This window comes from Lichenostomus cassidix, unplaced genomic scaffold, assembly GCF_008360975.1.
Source record: "Lichenostomus cassidix isolate B80296 unplaced genomic scaffold, HeHo_3.0 HiC_scaffold_39, whole genome shotgun sequence".
In the NCBI taxonomy this organism is placed as follows: domain Eukaryota; kingdom Metazoa; phylum Chordata; class Aves; order Passeriformes; family Meliphagidae; genus Lichenostomus; species Lichenostomus cassidix.
In genome coordinates, this window is record NW_028147446.1 from 542075 (window position 1) to 560651 (window position 18577).

Here is an 18577-nt window from a genome sequence, read left to right on the forward strand (position 1 = left end):
CTCGGGGGGCAATCCGGGACCCCCGCTCATATGGGGCTGGGGGCGCTCGGGGGGCTGGGGGCACGCGGGGGGCAATCCGGGACCCCCCAGAGCTGGGGACACTTGGGGGTCACTCCAGGACCCCCCCCCGGATAGGGGCTGGGGGCATTTGGGGGTCTCTGGGCACTCGGGGGGCACTCCAGGACCCCCCCCCGGATGCTGGGGACACTTGGGGGTCAGTCCAGGACCCCTCCTCACACACGGGGGTCAGTCCGGGACCCCTGGGCACACAGGGGGCTGGGGACACTTGGGGGTCACTCCAGGACCCCCCAGAGCGCGAGGGGCTGGGGGAACTCGGGGTCCGGCCCCAAGCCAAGCCCCCTCCTCACGTGGGGGTCTGGGGACACTTGGGGGTCACTCCAGGACCCCCCAGAGCGCAAGGGGCTGGGGGGACAGGGGGGGCTGGGCTTGCACGAGGAGCCCCCTCGGTCAAGAGTCTGGGGGTCCTGGGGGTCTGGGGACACTTGGGGCTCTGGGGACACTTGGGGGTCTGGCCCCAAGCCAAGCCCCCTCCTCACACAAGGGTCTGGGGGTCCAGGGGGTCTGGGGACAGACGGGGGTCCGGCCCCAGGCCAAGCCCCCTCCTCGGTCAGGGGTCTGGGGGGTCCCTCAGGGCTCCGGGGTCACTCTGGGGTCACTCTGGGGTCCCTCGGGGGTCACTCGGGGGTCCGGCAGCCCCCAGCCAAGCCCCCTCCTCACTCGAGGAGCTCTCACAGCCAGCGGCCTCAAAGTCCAACTCGAGTGTCCATCCTCACCGGGGGTCCGGCCTGGCACGAGGGTCCAGCCTGGCACGAGGGTCCAGCGGCACGGCCTGGCACAAGGGTCCGGCGGCACTCCAGGACACCCCCTGGCACAAGGGTCTGGCCTGGCACGAGGGTCCGGTGGCAATCAAGGACACCCCTTGGCACGAGGGTCCAGCCTGGCACGAGGGTCTGGCGGCATGGCCTGGCACGAGGGTCCGGCGGCGATCAAGGACACCCTTTCACGAGGGTCCAGCCTGGCACGAGGGTCCAGCCTGGCACGAGGGTCCGGTGGCACTGCAGGACACCCCCTGGCACGAGGACAAAGGACCGAGCCACACCCCGGCCTTGCCCAGAGTGGACAGTGCGGCCTCAGGCCCGGCCTGGCCGAGGGACAGCGGCTGTGCCAGGGGCTGGACAGGCTGCCTTGGCACGAGGATTTGGTGTCACACGAGGATTTGGTGTCACACGAGGATTTCGGTGTCACACGAGGATTTCGGTGTCACACGAGGATTTGGTGTCACACGAGGATTTGGTGTCACACGACGATCTGGTGGCACTGGGGGACCTTGCACGAGCAGCCAGTGTCACCCGGGGCGTCGCACGAGGAGCAGGCCTGGCTGCCATTGTCACCGTCCCCTCATGGAGGAGCAGGCCGCCATTGTCACCGTCCCCTCAGGGACAGCCCGGCCGCCATTGTCACCGTCCCCTCACGGAGGAGCAGGCCGCCATTGTCACCGTCCCCTCACGGACAGCTCGGCCGCCATTGTCACCGTCCCCTCAGGGACTGGCCGGCCGCCATTGTCACTGTCCCCTCACGGAGGAGCAGGCCGCCATTGTCACCGTCCCCTCAGGGACAGCCCGGCCGCCATTGTCACCGTCCCCTCACGGAGGAGCAGGCCACCATTGTCACCGTCCCCTCAGGGACAGCCCGGCCGCCATTGTCACCGTCCCCTCAGGGACCGGCCGGCTGCTGTCCCCTCGCCCAGGACAGTGCCACAGGACCTTCCGGGGGTCTCTCCCGCCCCCCCTCGTGCCCCCAGCCCCCCAAACCTGGGGGGTTTTTTGGGGTCCCACCCCAGCCTGTCCCCCCCAAAAGCCATCCCCCAAAACGAGCCGGGGGGGCGGGGGGGGCATGAGACCCCCCAGGCTGAGGGGTGACCCCCCCGAGATGGGGAGAGACCCCCAAAAATGGGGAGAGACCCCCAAAAATGGGGAGAGACCCCCAAAACTGGGGAGCCCCCCCCAAAAAAAGAGACACATTTTCCTTGTAATATAATGTAAATGGACCAGCCCCCCCCCCGGGGAAACTGAGGCACGGGGGGGGGAACCCCAAAACCGCCCCCCCCACCCTCCCCGGGGGTCCCCCAAGCCCGGCGGGACCCCCCCTGGAAGCACAACCCCCCCCCAGCCGGGGGGGGCCTCGCCTCGCTGTACAGAGGGGGAGGGGAACCCCAAAATCGGGGGGGGGAAGGGCGAAGGGGACCCCCGAAAGTTTTGGGGACCCCCTAGGGTTTGGGGAACCCCAAAATTCACGGGACCCCCCAGTTTGGGGATCAACTTGGGGGGTACTTCCTGGGGTGGTGAGACCCCCCCGGATTTCGGGGACCCTCCGAGATTTTGGGGTCACCCCCGGATTTGGGGACCCCCCCGGATTTTGGGGACCCTCCGAGATTTTGGGGTCACCCCCAGATTTGGGGACCCCCCCGAATTTTGGGGACCCCCCCGGATTTCGGGGATCCCCCCGGATTTCGGGGATCCCCCCGGATTTTGGGGACCCCCCCCTAGGATTTCGGGGACCCCCCCAGCCCCGCTCGGGGGATTTGGGGACACGCGGGGGGGTGCAGCCCCTCCCCCGGTTTTGGGGTGTCCCCTCCCCCTCCCCTCAGACCCCAAAACCTCCTGGGGACCCCAAATTTGGGAGGGGGGAGGGGTTTTCCCCTCCCCTCCCCTCCCCCTCCCCCCCGATTTTGGGGTCTCCCTCCCCCTCCCTCCCCGGGTTGGGGTCCCCCTCCCCCTTCCCCCCAAAATTCTGCCAAACCAACTTTGGGTCGAGTGCGTCAAACCAACCAATCCGGAGCCGGAGGGGACACGGGGCCACCAGGGCCACCAGGGCCACCTAGGAGTCACCCAGGGCCACCCAGGGGTCACCCAGGGCCACCCAGGGCCACCAGGGGCCACTGAGGAGCCACTGAGGAGTCACCCAGGGCCACCAGGGCCACCTCAGGGGCACTGAGGAGCCATCCAGGGCCACCAAGGGCCACCAGGGGCCACCAAGGAGCCACCGAGGGCCACCCAGGAGCCACCCAGGGCCATCTAGGGCCACCAAGGAGTCACCCAGGGGCTACCTGGGGCCACCAAGGAGACACCCAGGGCCACCTCAGGGCCACCCGGGGCCACCCAGGGGACACCCAGGGCCACCTCAGGGGCACTGTGGCCACCAAGGGGATGGCCAGGGCCACCAGAGGGTCACCGAGGCCACCTAGAGGTCACCGCGGGGCCACCAAGGGATGCTGAGAGCCACCACAGGGACAGTCAGGATGGCCAGCACCACCCTGGGGACAGCCAGGGCCACCGAGGGGTCACTGCTGAAGCCACTGTGGCCACCAAAGGGCCACCAAAGGGACCAGAGGAGAGCCAGGGCCACCAGAGCCACGGAGGGGGTGGCCAGGGGTCGCCATGGGGACAGTCAGGGTCGCCATGGGGACGGTCAGGGCCACCTTGGGGATGGTCAGGGTCACCCTGGGGACAGTCAGGGTCGCCATGGGGACAGTCAGGGTCACCCTGGGGACAGTCACGGACAGGAACCAATAAAGGTGACACAGTTCTTGGAGCCACTGTCTGTGTTTGGGGACACCTGGGGGGGATTTGGGGACACCTGGGGGATTGGGGACACCTGGGGATTTGGGGACACCTGGGGGGTCGGAGGACAAAGGGGACGTGGGGGGTAAAGGGGTTGGGGGAGAACTTGGGGGGACATGGGGGACACGGAGGACATTGGGGACACAGAGGGGACACTGCGGGTGGGTAAGGGAGGCCTGGGGGTGTTTAGAGGCTGGGGGGACATGGGGACATTGGGGACACAGAGGAACACGGCAGGGGCTGGTCAGGGGCGTTTAGAGAGGCTGGGGGGACATGGAGGGGACAGAGGGGACACGGCAAGGGCTGGTCAGGGGGCGTTTAGAGGCTGGGGGACATGGGGAGAACTTGGGGGGACATTGGGGGACATTGGGGACACAGAGGGGACATGGCAAGGGTTGGTCAGGGAACTCTGGGGGTGTTTGAGGGGACACGGGGCACATGTAGGGACATTGGGGACATGGAGGGGACACGGCAAGGGCTGATCAAGGAACTCTGGGGGTGTTTGAGGGGACATTGGGGGACATTGGGGACATGGGGGACACGACAAGGGTTGGCCTGGGGGTGTTTGAGGAGGCTGGGGGGACATTGGGGACATTGAGGGGACATGGAGGGACATGGAGGGGACAGAGGGGACACGGCAAGGGCTGGCCAAGGGGGTGTTTAGAGAGGCTGAGGGGACATGGGGGGACATTGGGGACATGGGGGACACGACAAGGGTTGGTCAGCGAGGTGTTTGAGGAGGCTGGGGGGACATTAGGGACATTGGGGACACAGAGGGGACACGGCAAGGGTTGGTGTCCCCCCTGGCTGTGTCACCAGCACCACCTGTGTCACCCTGCTGAAGCTCAGGACCGAAAGCAGCACCACGACCAGCACCATTTCTCCCCAATTTCCCATTTCTCTCCCCATTTCTCCCCCAATTTCCCCCAATTTTCTCCCCCAATTTCCCCATTTCTCTCCCCATTTCTCTCTCTATTTCCCCAATTTCCCCCAATTTCCCCAATTTTCTCTCCCATTTCTCCCCAATTTCCCCCAATTTTCACTCCATTTCTCCCGACTTCCTCCCCATTTCTCCCCAATTTTCTCCCCATTTATCCCCAATTTCCCCATTTTTCTCATTTCTCTCCGCTTTTCTCTCCCAATTTCCTCAATTTTCTCCCCATTTCCCCATTTTTCTCCCCATTTCTCTCTCTATTTCCCCATTTCTCCCCAATTTTCTCCCCATTTCTCCCCCAAATCCCCCAATTTTCTCCCATTTCTCCCCAATTTCCCTCAATTTTCTCCCCATTTCTCTCTCTATTCCCCATTTTTCTCATTTCTCTCCCCATTTCCCCCAATTTTCCTCCCCATTTCTCTCACAATTTCTCCTCCATTTCTCTCCCCATTCCCCTTCATTTTCCTCCCCTTTTCTCTCACAATTTCTCCTCCATTTTTGTCTCCACTCTCACCATTTCTCTCTCAATTTCTCTCCCAATTTCTTCTCCATTTCTCTCTCAATTTCTCCTCAATTTCTCTCCCAATTTCCTCTCCGTTTCTCTCTCCATTTCTCTCAAATTCCCCTCAATTTCTCTCACCATTTTCTCCCCATTTCTCTCCCCATCCTCCCCACTTTTCTCTCCATTTCTTCCATTTCTCTCCCAATTTCCCCTCAATCTCTCCCCACCTCCCATTTCTCTCTATTCCCCCATTTCTCTCTCCATTTCTCTCTCAATTTCCCAATTTTCTCTCCATTTCTCCCTCTATTCCCCAATTTTCTCATTTCTCTCCCCATTTCTCCCCATTTCCCCAATTTTCTCCCCATTTCTCTCCAGTTTTCCCTATTCTTCACTCCATTTCTCCCCAATTTTCTCCCATTTCTCCCCCAATTCCCCATTTCTCTCTCTGTTCCCCATTTTTCTCATTTCTCTCCGCTTTTCTCTCCCAATTTCCTCAATTTTCTCCCCATTCCTCCCCATTTTTCTCCCCATTTCTCTCTCTATTTCCCCATTTCTCCCCAATTTTCTCCCCATTTCTCCCCAATTTTCTCCCATTTCTCCCCCAATTTCCCCATTTCTCTCCCCATTTCTCTCTCTATTTCCCCAATTTCCCCAATTTTCTCTCCCACTTCTCCCCATTTCCCCATTTTTCTCCCCATTTCTCTCCAGTTTTCCCTATTCTTCACTCCATTTCTCCCCAATTTTCTCCCATTTCTCCCCCAATTCCCCATTTCTCTCCCCATTTCTCTCTCTAGTCCCCATTTTTCTCATTTCTCTCTCCATTTCTCCATTTTCCTCCCCAATTTTCTCAATTTTCTCCCCATTTCTCTCCCATTTCTCTCCCATTTCTCCCCCATTCTCTCACTTTTCTCCCATTTCTCTCTCCCTTCTCCCTTCCCCTCACACCCTCCGCCATCTTGCCCGCCGCGCGCCGTGATGACGTCACTTCCCGCGCGCCGCTTCCCTCTCCTCCCTCAGGGCCACTTCCGGTTCCGGCGCGGCGGCGGCGAGAGAGGCGCGGGAGGTACCGGAGAGGCCTTGGGGACTTTGGGGACTTTGGGGGACATTTGGGGACTTTGGGGGACTTTTGGGGACATCTGGGGGACTCGGGGGGAGGGAGGCGCCGGCAGGGATCGCGCGGGGATCGGGAGATGCCGGGGAAGGGCCGAGCGGGGAGGCGGTGAGGCCTGAGGGGAACCGGAGAGGAACCGGAGAGAACCGGAGAGTCCTGGGAGGAACGGGAGAGATCTAGAGAGATCTAGAGAGGAACCGGAGAGATCTAGAGGGGAACCGGAGAGTCCCGGGAGAAACCGGAGAGATCTGGGGAGGAACGGGAGAGAACCGGAGAGATCTAGAGAGGAACCGGAGAGATGTAGAGAGATCCGGAGAGATCTAGAGAGGAACGGGAGAGATCAGGGGAGAAACCGGAGAGATCAGAGAGGAACTGGAGAGAACCGGAGAGGTCTAGAGAGGAACCGGAGAGGAACCGGAGAGGATCGGGGAGGAAACGGAGAGGTCAGAGAGAAACCGGAGAGATCTAGAGAGAACCGGAGAGGATCAGGGAGGAACCGGAGAGTGCTGGGGAGGAACGGGAGAGTCGTGGGAGGAACCGGAGAGGTCAGAGAGGAACCGGAGAGTGCTGGGGAGGAACGGGAGAGAACCGGAGAGGAACCGGAGAGATCTAGAGGGGAACTGGAGAGTCCCGGGAGAAACCGGAGAGATCTGGGGAGGAACGGGAGAGAACCGGAGAGATCTAGAGAGGAACCGGAGAGATCTAGGGAGATAAGGGAGGAACCGGAGAGGATCGGGGAGGAACCGGAGAGATCTAAAGAGGAACCGGAGAGATCTAGGGAGGATCTAGAGGGGAACCGGAGAGAACCGGGAGGAACCGGAGAGATCTAGAGGGGAACCGGAGAGAACCGGAGAGATCTGGGGAGATAAGGAAAGAACCGGAGAGGATCAGGGAGAAACCGGGGGCTCCCCCGTTAAATCCCCGTTAATTCCCGTTAAATTCCCGTTAATTCCCATTAATCAATTCCCCGTTAATCCCCGTTAATTCCCATTAATTCCCCGTTAATTCCCGTTAATCCCGTTAATTCCCGTTAAATCCCGTTAATTCCTGTTAAATCCCGTTAATTCCTGTTAATTCCCGTTAATCAATCCCCGTTAATTCCCGTTAATTCCCGTTAATTCCCGCTGTTTCCCGTTCCTCCCCCCTTTTCCCGATATTTTCCCCCTTTTTTTTCCTCCTTTTTCCCCTTTTTTTTCTCGTTTTTCCTTTTTCCCCCTTTTCCCTCCCATTTCCCTTTTCCGGTTCTTCTCCCTGTTCTTCCTCTCGTTTTCTCTTTCCATCCCTTTTTCCCATTTTCCAACCCATTTCCTCCTTTTTCCCCATTTTTCCCTCTTTTCCCATTTTCCACCCCATTTCCTCCTATTTTCCCCAATTTTTATCCCATTTCCTGCTGCTTTCCCCTCCTTTTCCACCCCATTTCCCCCCATTTTTCCCATTTTTCCCACTTTTCCCACTTTTTGCTATTTTTCCCATTTTTTCCCAATTTTCCCCCATTTTTCCACCCAATTTCCTTTTCTTTTTCCTCCCGTTTTTCCCCATTTTTTCCCTTTTTTCCTATTTTTTCTCATTTTTTCCCATTTTCTCCCCATTTTCCCACCCCATTTCCCATTTTTCCCCTTTTTTCCATTATATTTCCTCTTTTTTCCCATTTTTTCCCATTTTCCCCCATTTTTCCCATTTTCCCATCTTTTCCCATTTTTTCCCATTTTTCCCCATTTTCCCCCCTTTTTCTCCTTTTTCCCCATTTTCCCCCATTTTTTCCTATTATTTTTTCCCATTTTTCTCTATTTTTTCCCCATTTTTTCCCATTTTTTCCATTTTTCCCCATTTCCCCCATTTTTCCCATTTTCCCATTTTTTCCCATTTCCCCCTCTTTTTCCACCCCATTTCCTTTTCTTTTTCCTCCCATTTTCCCCATTTTTCCCCATTTTTTCCTCTTTTTTCCCATTTTTTCCATTTTTCCCATTTTTCCCCTTTTTTCCCATTTTCCCCATTTTTCCACCTTTTCCCCCTTTATTTTCCCCATTTTTCCATCCTATTTCCTCTTTTTTCCCATTTTTCCCCCATTTTCCCACCCCATTTCCCATTTTCCCCATTTTTCCCCTTTTTTCCATTTTCTCCCCATTTTTTCCTATTATTTTTTCCCATTTTTCCCACTTTTTCCCATTTTTTCCCCATTTCCCCCCATTTTTCCACCCAATTTCCTTTTCTTTTTCCTCCCATTTTTCCCATTTTTCCCCATTTTTCCCCATTTTTCCCCATTCCCCCCCCTTTTTCCCCATTTTTTCCTATTATTTCCCCCATTTTTCCCAAATTTTTCCTATTTTTCCCATTTTTTCCTATTTCCCCCTTTTTTCCCCATTTCCCCCCATTTTTCCACCCTATTTCCCCTTTTTTTCCCCATTTTCCCCATTTTCCCCATTTTCCCCCAAATTTTCCCATTTCCCATGTTTCTCTCATTTCCTCTCCCAGCCATGATCGAGGTTGTTTGTAACGATCGCCTGGGCAAGAAGGTTCGGGTGAAATGCAAGTATCCTTTGGGGGAATTGGGATTTTTGGGGTTTTTTTGGGGAGTTTTGGGGCTCTTGGGGGGATTTTGGGGAATTGTTTTGGATTTTTTGGGGATTTTTTGGGGTTTTTTTGGGGTTTTTTTGAGGATTTTGTGGGATTTTTTTGGGTTTTTTTGGGATTTTTTGGGGGTTTTTTGGGTTTTTTGGGGTTCTTTTGAGGATTTTGTGGGATTTTTGTGGGATTTTTTGGGGTTTTTTTGAGGATTTTATGGGATTTTTGGGGTTTTGGGGTTTTTGGGTTTTGGGGGATTTGAGGATTTTGTGGGATTTTGGGGGATTTTTTTGGGATTTTTGGGGCTCTTGGGGGGATTTTAGGGGGATTTTTGGGGAATTGTTTTGGATTTTTTGGGGATTTTGTGGGATTTTTTTTGTTTTTTGGGGTTTTTTGGGGGATTTTGTGGATTTTGGTTTTGTTTTGTTTTGGGGATTTTGGGGTTTTGGGGGGTTTTGTGGATTTTTGGGGTTTTTGGTTTTGGGATTTTGGGGTTTTTTGGAGGATTTTTGAGGAATTATTTTTGGATTTTTGGGGATTTTGTGGATTTTGGGGTTTGGGTTTTGGGGGATTTTGGGGAGGATTTTAGGGGTTTTCTGAGAATTTTGGGGGATTTTGTGGGGTTTGGGTTTTTGGGGGCTTTGGGGAATTTTGGGGGTGTTCTGGGAATTTTGGGTTTTTCGCTTTTTCTTGAGGATTTTGTGGGGATTTTGGTGATTTTGTGGGTTTTTTGGGGGGATTTTGTGGGTTTTTGGGTTTTTTTGGTGGGTTTTATGGGGTTTTTGGGGGATTTTATGGGTTTTTTTGTGTGTTTTTTGGGGGATTTTGTGGGTTTTTGGGGTTTTTGTTTTTTTATTTTATAGGTTTCTTTTGTGGGATTTTTGGGTTTTTTGTGGTTTGTTTTGCTTTTTGAGGGGATTTTGTGGGTTTTTTGTGGGTATTTTTTGGCTTTTTGGGGATTTTATGGCTTTTGTGGGTTTTTTGGGGTTTTTTTGGTTTTTTTGGGGTTTTTTGGGTTTTTTTGGGTTTTTGGGGGGTTTTTTGGGTTTTTTGGGTTCCCTTAACTCCCTCAGCCCCGAGGATTCCATCAGAGACCTCAAGAAGCTAATTGCAGCTCAGACTGGAACCCGATGGGACAAGATTGTCCTCAAGAAATGGTCAGTGAGGGGCTTTGGGGACATTGGGGACACACCTGGCAGGTCTGGGGACATTGGGGATACTTCTGGGGACATTGGGGACACATGGAGACACCTGGGACAGCTGGGGACACACCTGGGGACACCTGGGGGAGATTTGGGGACACACCTGGGGACAGTTGGGGATATCTGGGGACACAGCTGGGGACACCTGGGGGGTTTGGGGACACCTGGAGACACACCTAGGGACATCTGAGGGGCTTTGAGGACACCTGGGGGGGTTTGGGGACACTTGGGACATTGGGGACACACCTGGGGACACACTTGGGGACACCTGAGGACAGCTGGGGGGTTTGGGGACACCTGGGGATACCTGGGGGTATTTGGGGACACCTGGGGACACACCTGGGGACACCTGTGGGGACACCTGGGGATACATGGGGACATCTGGGGACATTGGGGACACATCTGGGGACAGCTGGGGGGTTTGGGGACATTGGGGACACACCTGGGGACACCTTGGGGAGATTTGGGGGCATTGGGGACACCTGGGGGTTCAGGGCGACACCTGAGGCTTTGGGGACACCTGGGGGACATCTAGGGGATTTGGGGACACCGCTGGGGAAAGCTGGGGACACCTGGGGAGATTTGGGGACACCTGGGAACACCTGGAGGGCATCTGGGGACACTGGGGACACACCTGGGGACAGTTGGGGGGACATCCTGGGGACACCTGGGGGATTTGGGGACACCTGGGAGACGCCTGGGGGCTGGGGACACCTGGGGACACACCTGGGGACACCTGGGGGGTTTGGGGACACCTCTGGGGACACACCTGGGGACATTGGGGGGCTTTGAGGACACCTGGGGGACACCTGGGGGGGTTTGGGGACACTTGGGGACATCTGGGGACACCTGGGGGACATCTTGGGGACACCTGGGGGTGGCAGTGATGTCACCTCTGGGGTTTTGGGGACACCTGGGGGGTGTGGGGGGGGCAGGACTGGATTTTGGAGTTTTGGGGACAAGGTGACACTGATCCCCTCCCCCCCCAGGTACACCATCTTCAAGGACCACGTGACGCTCGGGGACTGTATCCACCTGGGGACACAAAATCTGTCCCCAAAATCATTTAAATCCCAAAATCCACCCCAAAATCTGACCCCAAAATCATTGAAACCCCAAAATCCTTCAAACCCCAAAATCTGATCCCAAAATCCTTCAAACCCCAGAAATACCCCAAAATCTGTCCCCAAATAATTTAAATCCCAAAAATACCCCAAAATCTGACCCTAAATCCTTCAAACCCCAAAAATATCCCAAAATCATTTAAATCCCCAAAATACCCCAAAATCCACCCCAAAATCATTCAAACCCCAAAAATACCCCAAAATCTGACCCTAAATCCTTCAAACCCCAAAAATATCCCAAAATCATTTAAATCCCCAAAATACCCCAAAATCCACCCCAAAATCATTCAAACCCCAAAAATACCCCAAAATCTGATCCCAAAATCATTTAAACCCCAAAAATACCCTAAAATCTGTCCCCAAAATCCATCAGAGCACAAAAATACCCCAAAATCTGACCCCAAATCATTTAAATCCCAAAAATACCCCAAAATCCTTCAAACCCCAAAAATACCCCAAAATCTGACCCCAAAATCATTAAAATCCCAGAAATACCCCAAAATCTGACCCTAAAATCATTTAAACCCCAAAAATACCCCAAAATCATTCAAACCCCAAAAATACCCCAAAATCTGACCCCAAAATCATTTAAATCCCAAAAATACCCCAAAATCTGACCCTAAAATCATTCAAACCCCAAAAACACCTCCAAATCCTTCAAATCCCAAAAAATCCCCAAAATCTGACCCCAAAATCGTTCTAACCCGAAAATACCCCAAAATCTGACCCTAAAATCCTTCAGAGCCCAAAAATACCCCAAAATCTGACCCCAAATCATTAAAATCCAAAAAATACCCCAAAATCATTCAAACCCCAAAAATACCCCAAAATCCTTCAAATCCCAAAAAATCCCCAAAATCTGACCCTAAAATCGTTTTAACCCGAAAAATACCCCAAAATCTGACCCCAAAATCATTCTAACTCCAAAAATACCCCAAAACCCTCCCCAAAGTCCTTCAACCCAAAATCCCTCCCCAGAATCCTTCAAACCCCAGAAATACTCCAAAACCCTTCAAACCCCAGAAATACCCCAAAATCTTTCAAACCCCAAAATCATTTAAATCCCAAAAATACCCCAAAATCCTTCAAACCCCAAAAATACCCCAAAATCTGACCCCAAAATCATTTAAACCCCAGAAATACCCCAAAACCCCTTTTCAAAATCCATCAGACCCCAAAAATACCCCAAAATCTGTCCCCAAAATCCATCAGACCCCAAAATCCATCAACCCCCAAAACCTGTCCCCAAAATCTTTCAAACCCCAAAAATACCCCAAAACCCATCAAACCTCAAAATCCTTCAACCCCAAAAATACCCCAAAATCCATCAACCCCAAAAAATAACCCCAAAATCCTTCAACCCAAAATCCATCAAACCCAAAGTCCTACAGCCCCAAAAATACCCCAAAATCCTTCAAACCCAAAAATTCCCCCAAAATCCTTCGACCCCAAAGCCCCTCCCCAAAATCCATCAAACCCCAAAATCCCCCCAAAAATCCCATAGAATCCATCAAACCCTAAATTTTTCAACCCCAAAATTCCCCCCAAAACCTCTCCCCAAAATCCTTCAGTCCCAAAAAATCCCCCAAAATCTTTCAACCCAAAAATTCCCCAAAATCCATCAAACCCAAAAAATCCCCAAAATCCATCAATCCAAAAATTCCTTTTCAAAATCCATCAAACCCAAAAAATCCCCAAAACTCCCCAAAATCCATCAAACCCAAAAAATCCCCAAAATCCTTCAATCCCAAAACTCCCCAAAATCCATCAAACCCCCCAAAAACCCCCAAAAATCCTTTTTCCTTAACTTCATCTCCAGATGAGATCCACGACGGGATGAACCTCGAGCTCTACTACCAATAGCCCAGTCCAAACCAGTATAAACCAGTATAAACCAGTTTGCTCCCCAAAATCCCCATTTTTCGCCCTAAAACTGCTGTGATTTTTCCTCCCAGTCCCTCCCAGTATAAACCAGTCTAAACCAGTTCTGTTTTTCTCCCCCAAAATCCCCATTTTTCACCCCAAAACCGCCGTGATTTTTCCTCCCAGTCCCTCCCAGTATAAACCAGTTTTCTCCCCAAAATCTCCATTTTTCACCCCAAAACCGCCGCGATTTTTCCTCCCAGTCCAAACCAGTCCAAACCAGTATAAACCAGTCCAAACCAGTTCCCTTTTCTCTCCAAAATCCCCACTTTTCACCCCAAAACCGCTGTGATTTTTCTCCTCCCGCCCCGTTTGTTACAAATAAAGCTGTTTTGGGGTAAATTCAGTGGTTTTTAGGGAATTTGGAACGGGAAAGCTCCGCTCTGGGTTTGTTCAGCGCTGAGGATTCTGGGAGGAAACGTCGGGTGGAGTTTGGACCGACTGGGTGGCGATATATCGCGATATTGTGGCGATATTGTGGTGATATATCGCGATAGCGGGATTTTTGTGGCGATATATCGCGATATCGGGTTGTTGTGGTGATATATCGTGATATCGGGATTTTTGTGGCGATATATCGTGATAGCGGGATTATGGTGGCGATGTATCGCGATAAGCGAGATTTGGTGGCGACATATCGTGATGTGACGTCGGGATATCGGGATGTCGTGGCGATATATCGCGATATCGGGATTTTTGTGGCGATATATCGCGATATTGTGGTGATATATCGTGATGTGATGTCGGGATATCGGGATGTTGTGGCGATGTGTCGCGATATCGGGGTTTACGGTGATATATCAAGACGTGACGTAGGGATATTGGGATTTTATGGTGATATATCGCGATATTGGGATTTTGTGGCGATACATCGCGATGTGACGTCGGGATATCGGGATGTCGGGATGTTGTGGCGATATATCGTGATATCGGGGTTTACGGTGATATATCGCGACGTGACGTTGGGATATCGGGATTTTATGGCAATACGTCGTGACGTGACGTGAGGATATTGCGATATTGTGGCGATATGTCGTGATGTGGCGTCAGGATATTGGGATGTCGTGGCGATATGTCACAATATTGGGGTTTATGGCGATATATCGCGACATGATATCGCGATACTGTGGCAATGTGATGTGACATCAGGATATCGCAATATTGTGATATATTGTGATGTGACGACAGGATATTGCGATATTGTGGTGATATATTGCGATGTCACGTCGGGATATCGGGATGTCGTGGCGATATGTCACGATATCGGGGTTTACGGTGAGATATCGCAATGTGATATCGTGATTTTGTGGCGATATGTCGTGATGTGGCATCAGGATATCGCGATATTGTGGCGATATGTCGTGATGTGACATCGGGATATCGCGATATTGTGATATATCGTGATGTGACGTCGGGATATCGGGACGTCGTGGCGATATGTCACGATATCGGGGTTTATGGTGATATATCATGACATGACTTAGGGATATCGGGATATTTTGTGGCGATATATCGTGATGTGACATTAGGATATCGCGATATTGTGATATATCGTGATGTGATGTCAGGATATCGGGATGTGTTGATATGTTGTGACGTCGGGGTTTACGGTGATATATCGCGACATGACATAGGGATATCGGGATTTTATGGCGATATATCGCAATAGCGGGATTTTGTGGCGATATATCGCGATATTGGGATTTTGTGGCGATACATCACGATGTGACATTGGGATATCGGGATGTCGGGATGTTGTGGCGATATATTGTGATGTGACGTCGGGATATCGGGATGTCGTGGCGATATATCATGATATCGGGGTTTACGGTGATATATCGCGACGTGACGTTGGGATATCGGGATTTTATGGCAATACGTCGTGATTTGATGTGAGGATATTGCGATATTGTGGCGATATGTCGTGATGTGACATCGGGATATTGCGATATTGTGATATATCGCCATGTGACGTCGGGATATTGGGATGTCATGGCGCTATGTCGCGATATCAGGGTTTACGGTGATATATCGCGACATGATATCACGATTTTGTGGTGATATGTCGTGATGTGACGTCAGGATATCGCGATACTGTGGCGATACGTCGTGATGTGACATCAGGATATCACGATACTGTGGCGATATATCGTGATGTGATGTCAGGATATCGGGGTGTCGTGGCGATATGTCGCGATATCGGGGTTTACGGTGATATATCGCGACGTGATATCGCGATATTGTGGCGAGATGTGATGTGACGTCAGGATATCGCGATATTGTGATATATCGCGATGTGACGTTGGGATATCGGGATTTTGTGGCGAAATGTCGCGATATCGGGGTTTATGGTGAGATATCACGACATGACGCAGGTATATCGGGATTTTGTGGCGATATATCGTGATGTGACGTCGGGATATCGGGATCTCATGGCGATATGTCACGATATCAGGGTTTACGGTGAGGTATCGCGACATGATGTCAGGATATCGCGATATCGTGGCGATATGTCGTGATGCGACGTCGGGATGTCACGATATTGTGATATATTGCGATATGACATCGGGATATTGGGATCTTGTGGCGATGTGTTGCGATATCGGGGTTTACGGTGATATATCGCGACATGATGTGGCGATATCGGGATTTTATGGCGATATATCGCGATGTGACGTTGGGATATCAGGATGCGATGTCAGGATATCGCGATATTGCGGCGATAGATCGCGATGTGACGTCGGGATATCGGGATTTTGTGGCGATATGTCGCGATATCAGGGTTTTACGGCGATATGTCGCGATGTCACGTCGGGATATCGCGATATTGTGGCGATAGATCACGATGTCACGTCGGGATGTCGTGACTTTGGGGCGATACGTCACGATATCGGGGTTTACGGTGACATATCGCGACGTGACGTTGGGATGTCAGGATTTTATGGCAGTATATCGCGATATGACGTCGGGATATCGCGATATGGTGGCGATCTATCGCGATGTGGTGTTGGGATATCAGGGTTTCTGGTGCTATATCGCGATGTGGTGTCGGTATATCGCGATATGGTGGCGATATATCGCGATGTGGTGTCGCGATATCGCGATACGGTGGCGACACGCCCGCATGTCACGGGGGTCGCTCAGCCCGAACCCCGAAGCTCCCGCAAGGCAACCCAGAGCTCCTCACGCGGACAAAACCCACGACAGACGGAAATCGCGGCGATAAGGAGGAATATCGCGACAGAGGAGCCGCGGACGGCTCTGAGCAGGCGCTCAGCGGGGCAGCCCCGTCGCTATGGCAACGGCGGGTGGCCAATCAGGCGCTGAGCCGGGCAGCCCCGTCGCTATGGCAACGGCGGGTGGCCAATCAGGCGCTGAGCGGGGCAGCCCCGTCGCTATGGCAACGGCGGGTGGCCAATCAGGCGCTGAGCCGGGCAGCCCCGTCGCTATGGCAACGGGGGCCTTCCTGAGGGCAGAGCAAGATGGCGGCGCCCGTGGGGAGAGCGGCGCTGGGTGAGGAACGGGCGGGAGCGGCGGGAGCGAGAGACGGGCCGGGGGAGCGACGGGAGCCCCGGGAGGGAAGAGCCGGGAGAGCCTCGGGACCCTCGGGAGCCCCCTGAACCGGAGAGAGGAGCCGGGGGAGCTCCGGGGTGCCCGGGAGGGAGGGACGAGGGAGCCCCGGGAACCCCTGAACTGGCGAGAAGGCACGGGAGAGCCCTGGAACTCCCGGGAATGACGGGCCGGGAGAGCCCCGGGACCCTCGGGAGGGAAGGGCTGGAGAAGCTCCGGGACGCTCGGGAGGGGAGAGCCGGGAGAACCTTGGGACCCTCGGGACCCCCCGAACCGGAGAGAATGGCCGGGAGAGCTCCGGGACCCTCGGGAGGGAGGGAAGGGCCGGGAGAGCTCCGGGACCCCTAAACCGGAGAGGCTGGCCCGGGGAGCTCCGGGACCCCCTGAACCGGAGAGAAGGGCCGGGGGATCCCCGGGACCCTCGGGAGGGAGGGAAGGGCCGGGAGAGCTCCGGGACCCCTGAACTGGAGGGAATGGTGGGCCGGGGGACCCTCGGGATCCCCTGAACCGGAAGGGAAGAACCGGGGGGAGTCCCGGGACCACCTGAACCGGAGAGAGGAGCCGGGGGAGCGCCGGGACCCCTGGGAGGGAAGGGCTGGAGGAGCTCCGGGACCCTCAGGAGGGAGGGAAGAGCCGGAGGAGCTCTGGGACCCCCGAACCGGCGGGAATGGCCTCGGACCCCAATAGCGCCTCCCGCTGCTCGCAGGTGTGCGCTGGGTGCGGAGCTGATCCTGCCGGAGCTGCACCTGGGGATCACCTGGGGATCACCTGGGGATCACCTGGGGATCATCGGGGGATCGTGGACGGGCTGGGAGTGCCATGGTGAGCGGGTGGGGATGGGATGGGTGGAGATACAGGTGGGATGGGCTGGGGTGCAGGTGGGATCCAGGTGAGTGTGACTGTGCTGGGATCCAGGTGGGATGAGCTGGAATCCAGGTGGGGTGGGTGGGGATCCAGGTAGAATCCAAGTGGGATTGACTGGGATCCAGGTGGGGTGGACTGGGTTGGGATCCAGGTGGGTGGGATGGATGGGGATCCAGGTGGGATCCAGGTGGGATGGGCTGGGATCCAGGTGGGATCCAGGTGAGTGTGACTGGGCTGGGATCCAGGTGGGATGCAGGTGGGATGGGCTGGGATGCAGGTAGAATCCAGGTGGGATGGACTGAGGTCCAGGTGGGATCCAGGTACAATCCAGGTGGGATGGGCTAGGATCCAGGTGAGTGGGACTGGGCTGGGATCCAGGTGGGATGAACTGGAATCCAGGTGGGGTGGGTGGGGATCCAGGCGGGATAGACTGGGATGCAGGTAAGATCCAGGTGGGATGGACAGGGATCCAGGTGGGATCCAAGAGAGTGTGACTGCGCTGGGAATCCAGGTAGGATGGGTTGGGATGAGTGAGGATCCAGGTGGGATGCAGGTGGGATGGACTGGGATCCAGGTGAGTGTGGCTGGGCTGGGATGCAGGTACAATCCAGGTGGGATGGACTGGGATCCAGGTGGGATCCAGGTACAATGCAGGTGGAATGGACTCAGATCCAGGTGAGTGTGGCTGGGCTGGGATCCAGGTGGGATCCAGGTGGGATGGACTGCGATCCAGGTGGGATCCAGGTGGGTGTGACTGTGCTGGGATCCAGGTAGAATTCATTAACCTGGCTCTAGTGTGTGGGGAAATCCAGGTGTGTTCATTTCTCCCAAAACAATTTGTGTTTCTCCACAGGCTGCCAAGGCCCGAGGCAGGTTGTCAGGTGAGCACCTCACCTGTCCCCATTGTCCTCACCTGTCCTCAGCTGTCTCCATCGCCCTCACCTGTCCCCACCTGTCCCCATCCCCCTCACCTGTCCCCACCTGTCCCCATCCCCCTCACCTGTCCCCACCTGTTCCCATCCCCCTCACCTGTCCCCACCTGTCCTCACCTGTCCCCACCTGTGCTCACCTGTCCCCATCCTCCTCACCTGTCCTCACCTGTACCCACTTGTGCTCACCTGTCCCCACCTATCCCTGTCCCCAC

General features: G+C 54.3%; 1 protein-coding gene and 1 long non-coding RNA gene across 2 annotated transcripts; both read left to right on the forward strand.

The window, feature by feature from the left end:
• The first annotated feature begins 6077 nt into the window (after positions 1 to 6077).
• Positions 6078 to 13337, forward strand: LOC146422614 (ubiquitin-like protein 5). Its single transcript, XM_085045999.1, has 5 exons — positions 6078 to 6140; positions 8661 to 8718; positions 9824 to 9907; positions 10942 to 10979; positions 12896 to 13337. Exons 2-5 carry the CDS (start codon positions 8663 to 8665, stop codon positions 12937 to 12939), a joined length of 222 nt encoding a protein of 73 aa, XP_084902125.1. The 5' UTR covers positions 6078 to 6140; positions 8661 to 8662; the 3' UTR covers positions 12940 to 13337.
• Positions 13338 to 17498: 4161 nt separating this feature from the next.
• LOC146422615 (uncharacterized) lies at positions 17499 to 18375 on the forward strand. Its single transcript, XR_014848049.1, has 3 exons — positions 17499 to 17678; positions 17743 to 17764; positions 18146 to 18375. It is a non-coding gene; the product is annotated as an uncharacterized LOC146422615 (long non-coding RNA).
• The last annotated feature ends 202 nt before the right edge of the window (positions 18376 to 18577 follow it).

Excerpts from the sequence above, each read along its gene's own strand:
- LOC146422614 (XM_085045999.1), top strand. The coding sequence starts at position 8,663 with ATGATCGAGGTTGTTTGTAACGATCGCCTGGGCAAGAAGGTTCGGGTG. Across the intron at positions 9,908-10,941 it reads AAGATTGTCCTCAAGAAATG|GTACACCATCTTCAAGGACC; the intron begins GTCAGTGAGGGG and ends CTCCCCCCCCAG. Across the intron at positions 10,980-12,895 it reads CCACGTGACGCTCGGGGACT|ATGAGATCCACGACGGGATG; the intron begins GTATCCACCTGG and ends CTTCATCTCCAG.